We start from the raw sequence: 20,643 nt of genomic DNA on the forward strand, positions 1-20,643 counted from the left end.
TGTACTGCGTTTGACTTTTGTTGCACAAACGTAAACGAATGATGAAAAGAGATATTTTAATGCATTTTGATTAAATAGAGCAAACTCTCGTCAGTTGACCTGTAACAGCTTTCGTTAGAGAGCATGGAACTCGTCCTTGAATAGAAGATGATCGAAGCAGGTTCGCTGTTTTCTAGTCACAGCAATCGATCAAAGTTCCAGACCAGACACAGAGCACAAGAAGAAACCAACCAGTTTCTTAATTGAAGAAATGAGAAATGTGCGTCTGACCTGAGCTCGATGTCAACATTCTTAAGAGGTTATTTTCCACTCCGTTTGATGCCCTTGCGGCAATGGATGTAACGGAAAATCGTACTTCTTCGATACATTTTTGGAGTATTTCAAGACAAACTTACAGAGCTATTGTCCACTCGACCGGAGAGCGTTCAACGTCAACCACGTCATCAAAGATCCAATGAAAGGCTATCATGTTTTCTTCCCGTCAATTATGATGAAATGGTCATCCCCTCCAGTTATTCGGTTTGAGACCAATCCCTAAAAACTGCCCTCAGAATTACCACTGTTAAATATATAAGATAAAAAGCAACAGATCTTTGCAACTGATCATTGCCATCAAGATTTTCGAACGAAGAAATTTGAAGGCAAAAAATTTCAGTCACTTTCTGTTAACGAATAAATTTAATTAAAGCGTCAATTAGACGATAAATATCTTCTTCTAAAGCTAGGGCAGATGAAAAACTGACTCAATGCGTGAACCACAAACACATCAACGCATACAAATTCAATAAAACGCAATAGTTTCCCAAAACCATTGATAATAAACAAAAAGGTTGTCATTTTAATGCAGAAGGATAATCAATGCATTCATCTCCTGAAAGAAATTCTTCAGAAGAAGCGTGAAACGATGAGGTGAACCTGCCAATGACACTGAACTGTCAGAGCTGCACGTCAGGTCCCTCGTCATCGTTCCTTTGAACAGTCGAGGCACACGGGCACTTGACGATTTATAGGCACACGGGCCTATACAGGCCCGTGTGCCTATACACGGGCCTGTATAGTGTATATACAGTATATACAGGAGTGTGTGAGATTCTATTCTAATAGCCTAGGAATCACTGTAATTAAACATTAAATATTCATTCACTGAGTGCCTTTCCATGATCAGTAGACAAACCGAACATTTATGACATCATGTAACAATAATCATGCAGGATAGTTTCGAGAAACCTTGGCAGAAGCAATATGACAAATTCAATTTATGCCATCGCCACCAAATTAATTTAAGTCTAAGTCAATAATTCAATAAATGCCACAACCACCACCATCACAAAACAGAAAGGCGATCAACTTGATTTTTTTTTATTTGATTTTGATTTATTTATTCACACAGGAGCACACGTTACAATGAAAAATAAAAAGAGACGTGAAATAAAATAGCAAGGCTTCCAGGTGAATGCCCATAAGCTAAAAAAGCTTCGCAGGCAAAACAATAGGTACAAGACTCAATTCCAATGATAACAAGACGGCGATTTGAACAAATAAGTAACAAATTTATAAAATTAGCAAAACCATTGACAAAAGCCTTAAAAACTGATAACCGTATGTCATAGCAGAAAAATCAGCAAAAAAGGGGCATTTTAACATTACACTTGGTAAAACAGAGTACAACTATAAACATCTAGTCAAAATACCTAAAAACTTGCATAATAATCGAAGTCAAATTAATACTGGTTAAGGATAAAATCACGGTTTTTTATTTTTAAAAACATTTTAGAGCAATCTTGTTTGAACTCATCGGGCAATTCGTTAAAATATTTGACACAATTAAAAACTTAGTCAGGAGCGCATCACTTCATCACATGAACTCAAAATAACGTCGTGTAAGCTCAAACTATAACTACACGCGTCTCGTGCCGGTTGTTTCTCTGCAATAGTTAGTCAAAATCATATTCGTAACTGAGTTGAAAATCAGTCGGTCGGCTAAAGTTCAATAAATGAACATAGCTGCCTACAAATGTAGTGAAGAAGGGATAGCCGATAGCTTAAATGAGTCTATTTCAGTGATAAACGAAAATAGAACCAAGTGATCTTAACACTCTTAATCTGTAACACGACGGGGTCCGTAATATCAGGAGTTCCGGAAAAATTACTCTATACCTGTAACATGATAAATTGTGAAAAATTGCTTCAAGACATTAGTAATAGAATTACGTGCACATCAATTTTTAACATGCATATTTAGTCCTCTTCAATCAATAAGAAAAAAATTATGATTGATATACAAATATCGCGGTAATGTATTATGCATACCATATATATCGTGAAATTGAAATTATCGACCAATGTAGGATTGAACTCTGAGAAAGAATGGAGGACGAAATTAAGCGAGCAAAGATATCGGCTGCGGAGTCAGCACCAGAGTAGCAGAACATAAACAAGAATACAAGAGAATCGCTGCGGTAAAAAACGCTGAGGCATCCAAGCGAAGAACTGCCTGGAATGTTGGCCGGGTTGTGGGGAGAGGGGCAGGAGGGGGAGGATGAGGGGTTGGTTGTGTGAGGCTGGAAGAGGTGCTGGTTAGGAGGGGGAGGGTGAGGGGCTGGTGGTTGTGTGAGGGTGCAAGAGGTGCTGGTGGGGAGGGGGAGGGTGAGGGGCTGGTGGTTGTGTGAGGCTGGAAGAGGTGCTGGTGAGGAGGGAGAGGGAGAGGGGTTGGTTGTGTGAGGGTGGAAGAGGTGCTGGTGAGGAGGAGGAGGGTGAGAGGCTGGTTGTGTGAGGCTGGATGAGGTGCTGGTGAGGAGGGGGAGGGTGAGGAGCTGGTTGTGTGAGGCTGGAAGAGGTGCTAGTGAGGAGGGGGAGGGTGAGGAGCTGATTGTGTGAGGCTGGAAGAGGTGCTGGTGAGGAGGGGGAGGGTGAGGAGCTGATTGTGTGAGGCTGGAAGAGGTGCCCTCACAAGCAACCTAACAATATACATATAAGGTAAGTACACTGAGTAGCTGTTTCAATATAACGGAAAAAATCAGTTAACACATGTTAGGCTGGATGGTGTCTTGAAATTGAAAAAAAAACGATCTACAGCGCCAAGCAAATAGTTTAGTAGACGTCAAAATAATGACGATGAGACATATAATTTCAAACTTTCGGACTTAGATTATATTCCCGTTAATTACCGTTTGAAATAAGGAAGCATTGTATTTATGGAATATTTCCTGTTATGCATATTTTTTTACGGTCGAGTTTTAACATGAGGCCGAAAAGACGAATATACTAACAACTATTTCGAGTGAAAGTTCAGGGTGGGAAGCTGAAGTATTTTACTGAGTAACATATACTGAGTTACTCATCGTACAGAACAATACACTGAGATGCAATGCTAAAGAAAATGCCATGTAAAATATCATGAGAAATTAACTGGGTTCGGCATCGAACAGCGTATCGAGTAATACGCTAGGAAATTATGTTGACAATAACGATGGAGTGATGAGTAGGCAACAATAAAGTGGCATGTAACAGGTCAAGTAGATGTGATGCGCACAGCAATGAGGTAAATTATTGTTTAATGTTACACACTCAAGTTCTGCATGAGCCAGTAAGCCAAAACATTATGTGTCTGTTGTGGAATTTATATAGTACTGCGGTACTGCAGTGTATAGTAATACACTGAAGATCTGAAGATATTCATGTGATTAAATCTCGAATTTTGAATTTTAAGCAGTACACTTGGGTGGAAGATACTTGTGTAATTAAATCTGCTTGAATCGAGTATCAATATCTTATAAATAAATTTGCGGGTAAGATGTGTCCATCATATTCATCGTTAAATATCTTACACTACCGAAAATATTTAAATGACGAAAACGCGGGCGCTTCTATTAATTACTGAATAGAAAATATAAACAGAACTGGAATATTCATTACTGAGAGAAGGAATTTTATGAAATATGGAGGGAGATCCTACGTTGACCACTAATAAATTTGAAGGACAAACGAGAGGGAGAAGGACAAAGAGAAAGGCAGGGTTAACCAGAGCTTTCTGAAGCGTTCCAGTGACCTTGAAACTCGCTCCAACCTCCATGGATGTAAATGACCAGACGCACCGCGGTTGGTGTTACGCATTATGATTGAGCAGGTATGTTGAACGTTAGGGAGAGTGTGATGGTGTCAAGATTCAACTTTAAATTCACAGCAACTGCCTGGCAGTGAATATACAAATCGTATTTAATTACCCGGCGTAGAAGTTATGTAATCAATTTTAATGTGAATACATTATGAGTATCTAACATGACATTATTCATGCAGAATACCCGAGGAGGATAATCAAATAATCAAAAACTTTTAAACAAGATGTACGGTTTAATTGTTGAAAGAAGCGAGTCTTCCATAGAAATGAGATCAACTTTATCGTATATATCGTAATTGAATAAACATTACGTTATTAGAGATGTGTCCGAACGTACATAAGTTCAATGACTCGTGTTAGTCTAATTAATCACAGAAACAAACAATGAGGCCTAACAATAGGAGGGAGTTTGAGATTTGAATCGGGTTAACATTGCAAGAACTGCGTTAGTTTCCAGTCAATTCAAGTCCATACATTGGAACGAATGACTAAAATCCATCACTGTAAACATTCAATATACTGCAATGCATTCACCTGTACAATGTACCTCGCAACAGTACGATAATAATTAGATAATTAGATAAACAATTTATTCACGGACGCATAAAAGCAGTTGATAGATTAAAATCAACGATATCACACAATGTTCGTAAAAATAAATGGGCAAAACTTAACAATTTCAAGCACGGTCGATACAAATGCAACCAAGAGTGATGTAGGAATTTGTTGTATAATATACGACCGTTGACGAAAGCAGCACAAGCGTCAGGTCTGACGTGTAGGCCGAGCAAGTAAACAGCGCGTCTACAACAAAGAACATATGGCGAGCGTTGCGAGAGGCTGTGAGTACAAAGGATGTGCCATGAGCAAGCAACTCCATGCAAGTTTTGTCCGTGAAAACTGAAGATCGGTCGGCATGAGAGCTCAGGCGCATTTTTCACAGAAGCCGAGACGAAACAACAAAAAAAAAACTCAGTTTAGTAAGAAAGAAGATCAGGTTCCATCAGGAATAGACTTTAGGGAGATATACGATTACATGATTACGAGTTCCCGATAGAAACAGATAATTTGTTCCGATAATGAATAGAAGAAAAGATTGAGATAACAACATTCAACCATTTCAAACATAAAAATAACAAATATTCACTAGTGAAAATATGATATCAAGATTATCTTAATCCTTCTATTTAATCATGACAGTAGTCATGCGTATTGATCCAATAATTAATAGACAAAAACATTTAGATAACAACATTCAACCATTTCAAACATAAAATAACAAATATTCACTAGTGAAAATATGATGTCAAGATTATCTTAATCCTTCTAGTTAATCGTGACAGTGGTCATGCGTATTGATCGCATTAAAAATAATGAAGATAAAGGGTCGATTAAACATGAAAACCAAGCCCTTAGATGAAAACTACATGCATGCATCGACATACAACTGTGAGGTTATAGCGAGTGCAATGGGTAGTGATGATGTGGACAATAATAAAGAGCGCACGTGTATGAGGTATTTAAAAAATATTTACATTTCTTGGATGGTTGTGCGATGAATGCAAAAAAATATAACTCAGTACTCACTGCAGTGAGTGACAGAGAGCGCATTTTCTCGTCGACGAAAACTTGAGGTCACGGACAGACGGACGGACAGACATGGCGAGCACAATAGTGCATTTTTTCCATAAATGAGAAATTGCGCTAAAAATAGACTAATTTATGAATAGCTTGCACGCGTGCTCATGACGATGAATAAGAAATGATGTTCGGTACCGGGGAAAATTGATTAATATTCTGCGAAGGGGAATACTTTGGAGAAGAGTAGAAGAAATGTGTATATGAGTATTGAGAGTATTGGTGAGATTGTATTGGTGAAATGTGAAGTGAAATGTGAAGAAGAGTATTGGTGAAATGTGTATATAGTGATATACATACTAGGAATTTGCCGGGGTGATAATGAATATAATGATACAGGACGGCTGGATGGGCGATACTGGGTTTAGATGATGAATATAGTGATGCTGGACGGCTGGGTGGGCCATACTGGGTTTAGATGATGATGAATATAGTGATGCTGGACGGCTGGGTGGGCGATACTGGGTTTAGATTATGATGAATATAGTGATGTGAGACGGCATGATGAATATAGTGATGCTGGATGGCGGGGTAAGCGACATTAGGCCCGGTAGTAAAACAGGTTGGCGGGGTAGACGAAACATTGCCTGGGTGATAATGAAAATAGTGATACAGGACGGCGATGTAGGCGATACTTAACCCTGATCATGAATTATAGTGATGCAAGGCAGCTAGGTACGATATATTGTAGCAAACGAGGGGCACACTCAGGATGTTCGGACGTGGCGATGATGATGGACGGACAGCAGCCGCCAGCGCCCGACTAGCGCGTCTGGCAGGACACCGTGGGAACACAGCGCAGGACGCGCAGAATTGCGATGTGAAAAAGACCTGACGAGCAGCATTAGTGGAGTGCCTTTCCGCTAACATTTTCCATTCAAAGATGGCAGCTAAATAAACACGCTGCTAGATAAACGCTGGTGAATAAAGTTAGGTTTTTGTGAACGGTTTGTGTGATTCTTCTGGTTACCGGGTTAATTTTACGTAATGAAAAGTGCGATAAATAACACTCAAACCCGAGAAAATATTGACGTATCGTTTAAGCAGTTTAAGCGATATGGATAATCACGCTTTTAAATTGAGACATGATAGTTGGGCTAGTATAGTTCATAAAAACTGCAGTTAGTTTCCAATAATCACTTTCTGAAGTTTGTTTATACAAGAAGAGTGAAAAATATTTATTGATTGATAAAATGAAATGCTGTCACGGTCTAAAGACGATCGGACTGACTGTGACGATTATTGTTGTAGAGATCATTTAGAAGTCGGAAGGATTGGCTTTAATAATTTATTGCAGTTATTACTTTGCAATGATTCCTTACAATGCGAAAGAAGTTTTTAAAGCATAACTTCTTAACTGACAAACAAAGTAATTCTGTTTTTTGCAGTTCGAATAATGTAATGAGGGGAGATTTTTAACAGAGAATCTATAGTGTGTTTTTTAATTATAATTAAACAAGAAACATTAAACAAGATGAGGCTTAATCATTAACTACTCAACATTCCTTTTCGAATAAGTATTGCGCAGTTCTTTAAGCCAACCTAATGATGGCATTCACTTTGATAACGATCGTCTTCAGGCGTAAAAGACCAGAGAAGAAGCCTGCAGTCGAGTTAGTGAACTGCAGAGCTCAAGGCCTGCGCAACGTCAACAAACAATGTAACATTTCCCACCCTGGGTCGTCAGAACAACAATGAAGTAATTCTGAAGACGAGTTTTGTGCGATCCTGCAATTGCCAAACAATTCAGTGCGTTGTAACACCTGACAGTCTACGTCAGAAGATACAATGTTACGAACACAGAAAGGCCACAACATTGTATTTTTTTTCTTCCTTATATATATATGGTAATGCGTTATAATTCGGGCTAATGTCGTACATAAAGATGTCGGTGCTATATCCGCTGTTTCAAAGCTAATGATAAAATTATCTTTTTTAATATCGATAGAGTTTCAAATAAAACAATATTGAATGCAGTTTCGACTAAACTGTATTCAATATGAAAAACTTCATTAATGCATCAATCAAGAAGCCGCACTCAACGCAGAGCTTGAACTGTTAATATAATTAAAGTATGTAAAGTATAAACAAAAAAATAAATATAATAAAGTAAAATTTGAATTGAAAAATGTAAAAAATACGTAAAAATCTTTAATCTTATTTTCTCTTATGATCAAAATTTCATCAAGTCTTATCAAGTCAGTCAGTCTTGGTGGTGGAAATGATAAAATATCTGAATCAATTAGATCAAGTCGCTAAGATTTAAAATACATCGCTAATAATCTTGACAAACATCTGCTAAAATTTATTGATAGATAACAACTGATTAATTTTAAACGTGATGCTGCAAAATTCTGAAAAACTCGAGTGAAAGATGAATATTTGAGAGCAAAAACAGGAATAACATAACATTGTATTTTCGTCACAAATTTTACGTTATATCGACACCAGACTCGACAGTTATTGTCCACGGTTCTTTATTGCACTAACCAAATACATCCATAATTTTACAATGATGATATACACAGTAATTTCCCACATACCGATGTGCAGAAACGCCTGACCCCGACAACCAGACTTGCATTCATTAGGCGTCCATATTTATGAACTTCCCACTGCATGGCCTGAACAGAAATCATGCAAGTCGTGCATCTAGCAAAAGTGTACCAACCTTGACCACGTGTCGGCGAACAACACACATCAAGCAACCACAACAGCTCATGTGATACAAGTGGCGAGAGCGGGCGAGAACTGATGACGAAGCAATCGTTTAATTAATGCTCAGCATAGCTGCTTGTGGCGGCTGAAAGCAAGAGGCTTTGTCACGTAAATTGAGTTGAGAGCAATCGTTGTGTTGCCCAGAGAACTCAAGTTTGTTATTTTGCTAAGCAATAAGGAACGCAAGTCCCTGTGACTTTTTCAAATCATTCAGTGTTCATCAAAAATAACTTATAGACTGTAAAAAGCTCTTTAACGGCGAAAAATTAATCATAGAATGAGTTTCAGTTCAACTCAATTATTCTATTTAAAAATTTCTTATGGTGATAAATAATTAATACATTGCTTCGAAAAACATTAACTTCAACTTTGTCATCCAAGTTTGCACAAAAATTGTTGATCGTCATTTCGAACCTCCTGAAGACATGGTAACAATATGAACTTGACACTAAATGCGAACTTCAACCACGAATGCGCGTATCATAAGAGCGTTGACGTTTATAGTTACGCTCTCATAATTACATAGAAATGGGAGCACTTAGTGAATACAATCTATGAATAATGTTTACGAAGTTTTATGCTTGAATGTTTTTTTTTGCGTTTGAAGACTCCTAACACGGCATCGATTATATATTTTACTGTCAACTTGCCATATGCGCGTCAACGAGGAAAATAATCCGAATTAATTAGTACTTGAATTTGATTGGTAACTACACAACCTTACAGTAGCCTCGCGAAAGTGTGCAAAAAAATTGTCTTGGGGGCTGCATCTCTAAAACTTGAAAAATATAGAATTTTAAGCAATTCCTAGAATATTTTATGTTAAATTGAATTTGTTATAAGATGATATTTCGCTTCTACGCAATGAAGACATGAGGTTATCTGGCAGCGATCAATATGCGAAACCGTCGACTATTTTAAATACTGAAGACGCAATAGGAACAAAAAGCGTTGGACATTCTCTTGAGCAACACAGAATTGACTTGATATGCGTTGGATAAACGCGCAGCAGCGATTAACTTAACCTCTGGACATGACCAGTGGTCATGTTAGCCGGCGAGCCTTTTTAGTAATTTTGACGACGAATTGTTGGGAGAATCTGGGCCCAAGAAAAAAAATAATAAGAATACTTTTCAAATACAAAGGAAGAAAATAGTGAAAATTTCGGCAATGATTTGCTGCCACTATATTAGGGAATTTGAACTTACCTGTCGCTGCCGCAAGAAACTAGGACTTCATAGCCACTGTGTAAGCGGGATCCATGTGGATTCGGACCCTATCGTAGACGGCTCGCTTACCTGAGAAAGAAAAAATATATCATTCTACCACAGTGCAATGCAGTCAGTATTCAGGGTTAAGATGTGATGCAAGATAGTAACTAATAATCAAAATGTAGATATATAGTAAAGAAGGATGACTGCTTTAGTCAAATATTGCGAACGAAATTAGAATAAACGATTACAGAGTGATGACTGATGACTCATGACTGATTATTTAATACACACCTTCTGCTGTTTACATTTACAAAATAACAAAATTTACATATTTAATGAAGCTACCGCAAAATACGACCAACAATCCAATCAAGCTACGTCAAATAACGATACAACACTACCTGTAAAACTATTCAAAGTTATCGTCGCGGACGAAATTGCTTCGAAAATACTTACCAGTTTTCTCCCCAGACAATTTTTCTATAGTACCCATGAAAAATAATTTTCTACTGGAGAGAGGATCGTTTTCTTTGACAGAACGTTACAACGATAACTGAAATATTCATACCCGTGAAGCGGTAAAAAGGCAGTTTGGATACAAATTATGTTGCATCAGAATGGTCAAAAAAAATGAAACATTGATGAGCCAACCATTCTTCGTAGAAGATAAAAGTATTTGATAAACGATTAACTCAGCGAGTTTTCCTAAATTTGAAATGGATCTGAATAGCGTTTATTTACAATCGCACCGAATCGACACTTCAGCGAACTCGCCTGCGGACTGGCCTGCGCACTCGAATGCCAAAACATAACAAGACGTTCAACTGTGCCAGCCATAAATCCATCAATAATGAACGAATTTTATTTAAATTTTAAAAATAAGTAGATATTATCAATAATAATAATGAAATCCGTTCGGTATTGATGGATTTATGGCTGGCAGAGTTGAACGTCAAGTTAGGTTTTACGTTCGAGTGCGCAGGCCAGTTCGCAGACAAGTTCGCTGAAGTGTCGATCCGGTTCACCACAGATAACTCACAAGGCAATTTAAAGCATATTTCCATTATTTGATTACTTAAAAATACTATTTCAGTTATACTTAAGAGCCAGATTATGTATGTTTCAAAGTAATTTGAGTTCTACTCAATTTTACAAAGACCTGAAGTTCAGAATGTTCAAATACGTTTCTTGATATAGGTATTTTGATAGGTAATAGAGCTGGAATTTTATGATGGCCCGTAAACCAAAATAATGTGTTCTTTCATTAGGAAATTTTGATGGCGATTTTGGTCGAAAAACTACCTAAATCAACTTAAAATGTTGATATTAGACGGTAAAAATCCCATTTAATACTGTACATGTCAGGACATGTTCATGAGTTTGAAAAGCAGCATCTTGGATTTTAACTTCTTGATGGCCTAATGTGTGTCTTTTTTAAATCGCTTCGTTTCCAAACGATTAAAGCTTATATTAATTCGATTTGAATACGGCCTTGCTTTAAAATCGTTGATCGAAGACCCATTAAAACGTTTATCAAACAATCAATGAGATTGTTTGATAAACAATGAGCGTCAACTCTACAAAAATATAGCATTTATATTCTTTGCAAATGTGTAGCCAGTCTTTTTGATTAAGAGTCCTACTACCAGAGCTTGAGCTGAGAAACTTAGGCAGTATAAAAAAATATACATTCCCGGCTCTCGCACATGAGTTCACACATGTGCGATTACACACCACAATAAGAAGGCAAAATTTTCAAGTACGAGTACTTATATGCGAAGTACAATAAGTACGAATACTAATGTAAATCCAATGTGTGCTACAACACTGGAAATAATACTAGAGCATTCATTACTCGTCACTTCAATAGTCGCACGAGCATACATGAATAAACACCGAAAAATAATTTTTAATATAATAAATAATTTTAATATGTTGAGTTGTGGATCTCTACACGATTAAATCGAACGTTAAGTTTTATTTTGACTTTGAATTCGTCAAACACGACTTGATCGGATTCGTGAATCCTTCACATTTTCACGCCTCAAGTTTCCATGACTTAATTTGTAAAAAATTTATGAGCTAATAGCGACAATTGCGAGTTAATCAATCAATTTGATAAATATTTTTAGCTATTTACTGAAATAGGGAAAGGCTTGCTTAATCAAACAAAAAAACGTCCACACAAACAAAGATAAACGATTTTTTAGTTTTTTTTTCGGATGTGACCTGTGCAGGAGATAGATTAACCTTTCGAGCTAATTATTTAATTATTCAAACAATGTTCGTTAATTTGATGAATTTAGAAGACTAAGTATTGAAATATAAGAAGATTGAAATTCGATAGTATTATGTATCTAAGCATTGAAAATATAAGATTGAAATTCGATATGCAATCAAAAACAACTTGGTCAGAATTTTTTAGTCAAACTTCGCTGATGTTGTATCATTACAACCATAATTAGCATTCAGTTTCTGTCTCGTTAGTTTCATGTTTCTTAGTAGTGGCAGAGTCGCTAGTTGCATGTTTTCATGCAGTCGCTAGTTCCATGCTACCTTGCAGTCGCTGACTCGCTATTTGCATGTTTTCTTGAAGTCACTGAGTCGCTTTTTGCATGTTTATTTTTTTTATTCAGTGTTCATTGTCACGACTCTCGACTCTTCTAGGGTAATGATATTCTTGAATTATCCGAACCCTAATCCCAGCAACATTAGCAGCGTCTGCAGATCAGTGAACAGTTTTTATAAGACAAGTTTCTATCAATGCTAGTCGAGTTGACACAACCTGTCCTCGAACTGCTCATTGTGTCTCCCAATGATGACTCGCATGAGCAGCGGGGCTCAGGCTTGGACGCGACACTGCGAGCGGCGAGAGGTTGAAGCTCGCCGGAAGTTCGGTCTTGGGGTCGTAATCGTCCCTGGAGGCGCATTCTTTCCTGCGCATGCGCATACTGTAGCATTCATGCGCTGCTGGTTGTGCGCTGTTTGTTTCTACACAGTTTTGAATCTCACTCCTCGAGTTTTATAATTATTTATTGCCCTAGCTCATAATTTTCATCAACTTAAATGATAATTTTAGTTTTTAGGTTGCGTTTAAAGATCTGTTTGTACCGTTTAACAGGATGCATTAAGAAATGATTTTCGAATGTAGTTTTAAGTTTTATTCGATATTCTAATGCCTCCGTGCACCTTGAAGGCGAGAGTGAAGTGTTTACGGAGTTCATGGACGATAAGTTTCTCAATTTTACTGCATATACGTATTGGGTGTTCTGACACGTCCATTACAAGGAATTGCTTATTTTGACGTATTTCCAGCTTTCCTTAGCACTAATTGTAACATTTGAGTAATAAATAAATTGATCTTACATTGTTTGTTCATTTTCTCCCGAATGAAAATTTTTTCTGATAGCTTCACAATTTCAATTCTTTGCTTTATTCTCGGGAACAAGCAAAGACTGTGATGAACGATCATTTATTGATCTATTCAAAAATAAGTTGCAAATTCTTTTGAACTCCCGAAGCCAAATGCAGCCAAAGAGCCACACAATCGGTGTAAAATGTTTTAAATAAAAATAAGAGTAGAGGAGGACTGCTAAACAATTAATTCTACGCTAAAATCAGTTCATAATCACTGCCATAAAGGAAAGAAAACATAAGCTTTAAAAGAAGTATCTGTCAATATTTGATATTGACGGTAATTCTACGGGACGATCAAGCGAGGTGTTGTTTGCCCTGCGGTATCCAGGACAAAGAGCGGTGAGGGGCAGGCGAATGTACAGGGGACGAGAGCGCTCCGCGGACGCCGACCTGACTGCTGAACTGACGGGTGCAGTTCTAATCTTATAACGCGATTCAATTAAATTATCTACTTAAATTGAATTATATAAATTTAAACGTTCATTGTCTAATGAGAGTTATTAGTCAAAACTTCATATGAGTGGCCTAACCTCTAATTATATTAGGCTTATCGATTGCACTCAGTCAGTAATTTGAATTTCGAACATTAAGAAATTGAGCTCGAGCGATGTCGGACGAATAAAATAATTGATGATAAGCATTACTAGATTACCACAATTACTATTGGTTCGTTCTATTATTGAGTTAAGGGCTTGCCCCAAACTCGAAACAGTGAACACTGAAAATGATCAATAATTATCCGAGATAGCCGATCCGATCGTACGCGAGGGATCTATTCGGCTGTATAGCGCACGTACCATGATGTACTGAAAAACTGACGGAAAAAACACATACGAAGAAACACATACGAAGAATCTTGAAACACATACAAAGAAATAATTTAGCAGTCATTAAAAAAATTTTATCTCCATCTTATCAGCTTCGATATATAGTGTCAATGAATGCACTCCAAATTGAAATCGACTCAATGAATTGACTATCGTGGAACCAATCATTGAATTTCCATGAGAACAACAACAATCGAATAGATCAGAGTTGAAGCATCAAATTGATCCTACAATTACCACATTAACACTTTAGCTCCACAGAAGGAACCATGAACTAGACAAATTCATGGGAAAGTTTGTCACTGAAATGCGGATGCGGACCCGCACGCATAATTAGGTACGTGAAAGCAATGGACACCGGACGCGCTCGACAAGTACGGGACTCATTTAAATGGTAGGTAAGAAAAGAAGATCCATTGGGCCGTCAAGAAAGGGTAAGGCTTTCTCGTGGGAACACACCATCCTGATTTATTAGTGATGCAAATCGAATTCAGTGAATTCAGTAGTTATTCAGTGATTCAAATCGAATTTTTCTGATTACAACGCGCCGAATATGACAGCAGAAAAAAGGAAACTTTACAAGGACAATTATCACTTCAGGGCACAGCATGATAATTGGGGCACAGTTAAACTGCGAAGTGCCTATCGATATTTGTGCACTTAAATTGAATCGACTGATAAGGCTAGATAATAGCAATTTTATTAGAAAGAAAGAGTCGAGATATTTGTAAAAAACTAATGCTAATCTCAACGATTGGCAGAAGCCAGTGAAATGCTATCCTGTTGCAGGGCATGTATCGCGATTCACAATGTGCACAGCTTGAACTAACCGCTTGTGCTCTTGCGCTTTTGCAGCAACCTAACAACGACTGTAGGAAGCAACGGAGAAAACGTTTTGCGCTGCAGCGTGTAAACAAACGAGCATCGGCGACACGAGTTCAGCAAGCTGCATGTACACACAGAGAACACAAGCGTAAACAGGAGTGTTCATATTCGACATTACGCGACGTCTAGAATACCTCGGCCAAACTAACAGCAACTTCAGGGTGTCGGATCACCAATCAATGGACTGCAGACGTAAGTGTGGCAGAGCGAGAAAAATTTAGTGCAATTACTCGGAATGTACAAACAGATTCTCAAACTTGTTTCGGGAAAAATTGAGTTCATGAGTCGATTTCGGGCATCATCTCGAATAAAATGAGATTTTGAATAAAATAAAGTTGCTAGAGATTTTGATGCTATTTAATGTTGAGCGAATAGAATTTAAATTAAAAAAAGCTCCAAGCTATTGCATCCATAGTATCTTGAAATTAGATCTCAATGCTATTGAAACTTAATTCAAGACCTTCGTAACACCAAAATAGATGACAAACGCACCGTACCAGGACTGGTGGTAACCAATTGGGACACCCCTGTGCACACCACCTGGTGTTGGGGTGACCCTTCCTTCTGAAGGAGTGGCCACCCCAACACCTGTCGTCAGCCGGACAACTCTCGTCGTACGATGTGCTGATTCTCAGGGTTCCCTGGCACATCAACATATTTAGTGGACATTTCATCGTTTCATCTTTTACCAGCCTAAACCAAACCAACCTAGCCTAACTTATACGTAATTATGTTTACACTATGGGCTCTATGCAGTGCTGAAGTTTTATGGTGACTTGCTATAATGATGAAATGTCCCAATGATGAATTGTTATAGTAATGAAATGCCTAGTAGGATGCGGTGTCTGGTCACAAATTCCCGGGGCTGGTGTGGTGAAATGACGAAAACTTAACGAAAAAACTACAGCTTTTTTCTTAATATTGTATGCTGGCTAGACCGACTTTCTGTGAATAAAATGAATGATTCTTATATTCATAATATCCCAATGATTTCTCAACTTGAAATTACAGGAAATTTTTTGTGCTAGATGGCGTCGAATTTATGCAAAACAATAAATAAAAAATTAATCATACAACTTGATTCAATAACATATAAATGATATAATGTTTAGAACAGCAGACCAAAGCTGTCTTGCATGATGTTTTATTGAAGTTATTACGAGAGCTTCTACCGTCGCTTACCGCATTTCAAGTTCAAATTTCATCAGTACAAATTTCTGCATGTTATTTCAATCAATGAATTAGACTTTTAACATGAATCGACATGGTGAAGGCGGGCAGAGGGAAATGAAAAACCTAAGCCCTCAAATTCATTAGAATTTATGAAGTCATTAGACGCAATGAGCGCAGCAGATCCTGAGGAGCTTCCTTGTTGAGCTCAAATGAAAAGCTACCCTAACAAAATTTAGAGTCGCCTCAGCTTCTGGTAATCCAAATCAGAAGCTGCCGCGTCTGTAAATTTTCACTGGGTACCGCCGCAGCCCTATATATAGGGTCAATTTTGCACGCCTAGAACAAGCAAGGAGAGCGAGAAGTGGCCGTGTCATCTGATCCAACATGAACCTCGTACGCAACATAAACTAAGTTCATACTTACGTCTCTTAATTTAGAGCATCTAAGACTGCCTATTCTTGAGTTCCACCGTAAGTAAACCTATACCTCTTAATTCAAATTAAGTAGATAAAGAAATCCATAATTGTTAAAACGTAGCAGTGAAACCGTCATAGTTAATAGAAAAAAGTTTATTCATTTGAGGTTATCATGAAAACGCAATATCAGAACTGTCAGCAAGCATTACACGTACGGGATGCTGTATTATTATAGACATTTATCGCAGCTTGTATTGAAGTTATAGGGAACAAAGGGGTTTAAAAATTTTTGTTAATAAGGAAGCGCGTAATTGAAGATATCGCATGAACTCCATTGTAGAGTTCTGAAACCAGACATAAATACAACAGGACGCAGCAATTCCCAACATCGTTCGCCCAACCACGAATGAAATTTTTGAAGCGTTAAGTCAACCCTGAGAATTACAGGCAGTGCGCATCAACTGACGTTCAAGCAAACGATTGGTTCGAATCGACCAAAATTATTATGAATTGAGCATCGCGTAACCCCACAGATGAAACGTAGAAACTTGTTAACATATAATTGATTTCAAATAACCACTCATGATCCCACTAAATACAATAAAGAGAACAAATTGCATTAAAATTCACTTTAAGGCGAGAACCCGAAAAAATGGATGCCAGTTCAAGGCGATGCCAGGAGGAAAATGTGCGCGAAACGAGACATAGTAATATGCTAACTTGATTCGGCATCAAAAATAACTCCGGTAATAACTTTGTGTTTGCTTGTACGATTGAAACACTGCTTGATGACGTACTAAATCGTAATACTTTTATCGTTCAATCGTGTTTGCACAGTATAGTAAACGATCTCCACTCTCTCAAGTTTTCATAACGTCCTGAGAAAAATAAAAACTGATGTCAAGTGGACAACATTGTATTAAACTATATTAATTTGTTTCTCATAACATTTCAAAAAATAAAGCATGTCTATTAAGGAAACGGTCATAAACTTTCATGAGAACCTCGAAATGTAGATCAGGATCGGAGTTGTCGAGGATGCAGGTGATGCCAGAGTTCGTCGTGATCGTCCATCACAAATTACACGCGTCAAATTCACCAGAGGAAGAGAGCACTTGTAACGTAACAAATTGCCGAGACCCTGATTGCCTGAACATTCGCATGTACCTAACGTCCTCAATCCCTACACACATCTTGTGTTATTGCTGAGGTTGTGAGCGGGTGTAACAGTCGTTTAAATTGTCACTGTTCATGACTAAATATTCTACGAGCAAAGTTCATTGGGGGCGATGATGTCAAGTGAACAGAGCTAACAGTGAAGTGAAATTAGACAAAGGATGTAGCCTATTGAAGAGGTGGAGTCATGTTTCTTTCGTGAATCAGCATACGCCTGGTTTTATTGAAAAAATATACATATTTGTAATCAATTGAGAGTTCGCTATTGACAAAAAAACGTAAAAACCTTAGACTACGTTTACTCTTCACTAGTCATGACGCCGGTCGTGTATGTATACACACATTAATAATTTCCCTTAAACGAATCTTAAACGAAATTAAAATTTGGAACTCACTTCGCTCTCACTCATGCAGGACCCAAAATTCTGATTTGCCTCAACAGAAACTACGAAAATAAAATATAGATATATATGTTCTAAAGTCTAAACCTTTAACTATCGCCTTCCGATGTGACGATGAGCTACAATATTGAGAAAACAAGATGTTTACAAAATTTAACATTAAGTTTAGTAAAAAAATATCAGAAAGACACATTCGATGGGCTTTAAGAAATTTTATATACACATAGAAAGCCTGCTGTTCGCTAGCATGCAAGTTTGTTTACGACAGGCAACGGATGTTGTAGTCAAGAAGCCTTACTTCCCACGCTAAGTACTTTGATTATTGCAAGCATGCAAGTAATCATTATTAAACACTATTTGCTATCATTATTACTAATAAATATGGATTACTGACACTACTGATCATTATTATTATCTAATTATGACTAATAAGCATTTTTATCAGTTTTCTTCTAGAATTGCGTGCTCAATAATAATTCCCTATTTTATTATTGGAGGTTAACATAATTTTAGTGTCTATAATACCAGATACCAAATTTATTATAATTTATATCATATATTAATTCATTCTAATTAATAATATTAAAAATACGATGGGCGGGTACTGTTGGGCACCACGGCAGGACGTCTCTTGAGCTTTTTTTTCCTCGCTTCAGTGGCACGCGCATAGATAAATAGCGCGCCATCGAAGCACAAACGGTGTGAGTTAAAACAAGTACATTTTAAAACAACACTCTTCTATAAGGCATATGTCAAGGAAACAGGATTCCGAATTTCATTCTGTGCACATTGCACATTAAACCGCACTTGCAAATGTCATTGTACTTTGTTTTATCTTTTAGAATCTTGAGCAGCGTTGTTTTGGAGGCATTTAATATAGCATTGTTTTAGAGGCATTTAGTATAGCATTGTTTTAGAGGCATTTGATAGCGTTTTTAAGAAGCATTTAGTAGGTGTTTTAGAGGTGTTTAGTAGCGTGTTTTAGAAGCATTTAGTAGCGTGTTCTAGAGGTATTTAGTAGCGTGTTTTAGAGGTATTTTGTAGCGTGTTTTAGAGGCAGTTAATAGCGTGTTTTAGAGGTGTTAATTTAGTAGCATGTATTAGAGGTGTTTAGTAGCGTGTTTTAGAGGTGTTTAGTAGCATGTTTTAGAAGTGTTTGGTAGCGTGTTATAGAGGTGTTTAGTAGCGTGTTTTAGAAGTGTTTAGTAGCGTGTTTTAGAAGTGTTTAGTAGCATTGTTTCAGATACATTTAATGGCGTGTTTTAATAAAAGTCATTCAGTAGCGTGTTTTAGAGGTGTTTAGTAGCGTGTTTTAGAGGTGTTTAGCAGCATTGTTTCAGATACATTTAATACCGCCCCAGGGGCGACACGGGCTCCTTCTCCCTCCGCCCCAGGGGCGACACGGGCCCCTTCTCCCCGCCCCAGGGGCGATACGGGCGCCTTCTCCCCCGCCCCAGGGGCGACACGGGCCTCTTCTCCCCCGCCTCAGGGGAGATACGGGCTCCTTCTCCCTCCGCCCCAGGGGCGACACGGGCCTCTTCTCCCCCGCCCCAGGGGCGACACGGGCGCCTCTGCCCCCTCCGTCAACGCATCTCTGCAGTGTCCCCGCCTCAAGAAGCCCAGATGTACTTCGAAGTCGGCTTATTTGGCTCTTCACGTGGATGTTCATCATCTTCAATTTTTGACTACATGCTACAGGTGTTTCAAAAATATTTTAACTTTGCCATGCAAATTAGAGGAGAATGAATTGAGCACAAAACGAGCCTTTTTACGTAACTTGTAGAATTAATTACAATATTATAACGATCAAGCTTATTGGACAGCAGCATAGAATTTTGAACTTTACAACAATTCTTTCATGCGCAAGGGAAGGATGAGAATAACATGTCCAGGGGGCGTTGATAGGTTCTAAGGACCGAGAGGTAGGGACTAAGCCCTCTAAGTGTCAAGATATATTAGTTAATAATTACTGGTTGTATGATAATTTATTAAAAGGTTTTTTCGGGTCACATTCGGGATTTGCTTCTCGAAAATGGAAATATTCAAGAAGTGAATACAAAATTATGTAGGGGAGCCTAAAAATATCTTAAGGGACCGAAGCACCATAAAATAGGTCTAATGACGCCACGTACTGTGCACATCTATTGGCTTTAACAACATCTTATCTCTTTACCGAAATCTTAAAATTGATTGAAAATTTACAACTCCAAGAATATTCTTTTGGCTAATATCACATTCGCGCTTTTTTCACCGCTCTTCCCACAATTATGTCTGACGGACAAAACTAGATCGCGTCCTGTCTTCATGTAGAAATATTAAAAAGTATTGAAAATAAACGCTGACATTTTCACGCCTCTTGAACACTTGAAAAAAATTACATTTAGTGTTCAATCACTTGTCCAAAACGTCAGTTGATTAAAAAACTGATAACTAATTCTGCGCGCAACCAAAGAGGGATAACATGGATCGCCTTGTCAGTATGCACTGCCCCCCTTGACCCCCCTAGCGAGCCCCCCAAGCGCTCTCATGTTACTGGCGCCGCAAGACAACGCGACGCTGCAGTGACGGTATACGTACATATATATAGCTCATACATCTCATACTTATAGCTCATACCAACAACTGCGGTATGCTCATGTCAGGAATGGCAAGAACGTTACA

At 37.9% G+C, this 20,643-nt stretch overlaps 1 protein-coding gene across 1 annotated transcript; it reads right to left on the reverse strand.

Moving 5' to 3' along the window:
* Positions 1–2,151: 2,151 nt before the first annotated feature.
* LOC108676783 (vegetative cell wall protein gp1-like) lies at positions 2,152–19,654 on the reverse strand. The gene is made up of 3 exons (XM_018164924.1): positions 19,403–19,654; positions 2,469–2,957; positions 2,152–2,157 (listed from the first exon to the last, which is right to left on the reverse strand). The coding sequence occupies exons 1-3, from the start codon at positions 19,652–19,654 to the stop codon at positions 2,152–2,154; spliced, it is 747 nt and encodes a 248-aa protein (XP_018020413.1).
* Between the last annotated feature and the right edge of the window lie 989 nt (positions 19,655–20,643).

This window comes from Hyalella azteca, unplaced genomic scaffold (genome assembly GCF_000764305.2).
Source record: "Hyalella azteca isolate HAZT.00-mixed unplaced genomic scaffold, Hazt_2.0.2 contig12663, whole genome shotgun sequence".
Classification (NCBI taxonomy): Eukaryota; Metazoa; Arthropoda; class Malacostraca; order Amphipoda; family Hyalellidae; genus Hyalella; species Hyalella azteca.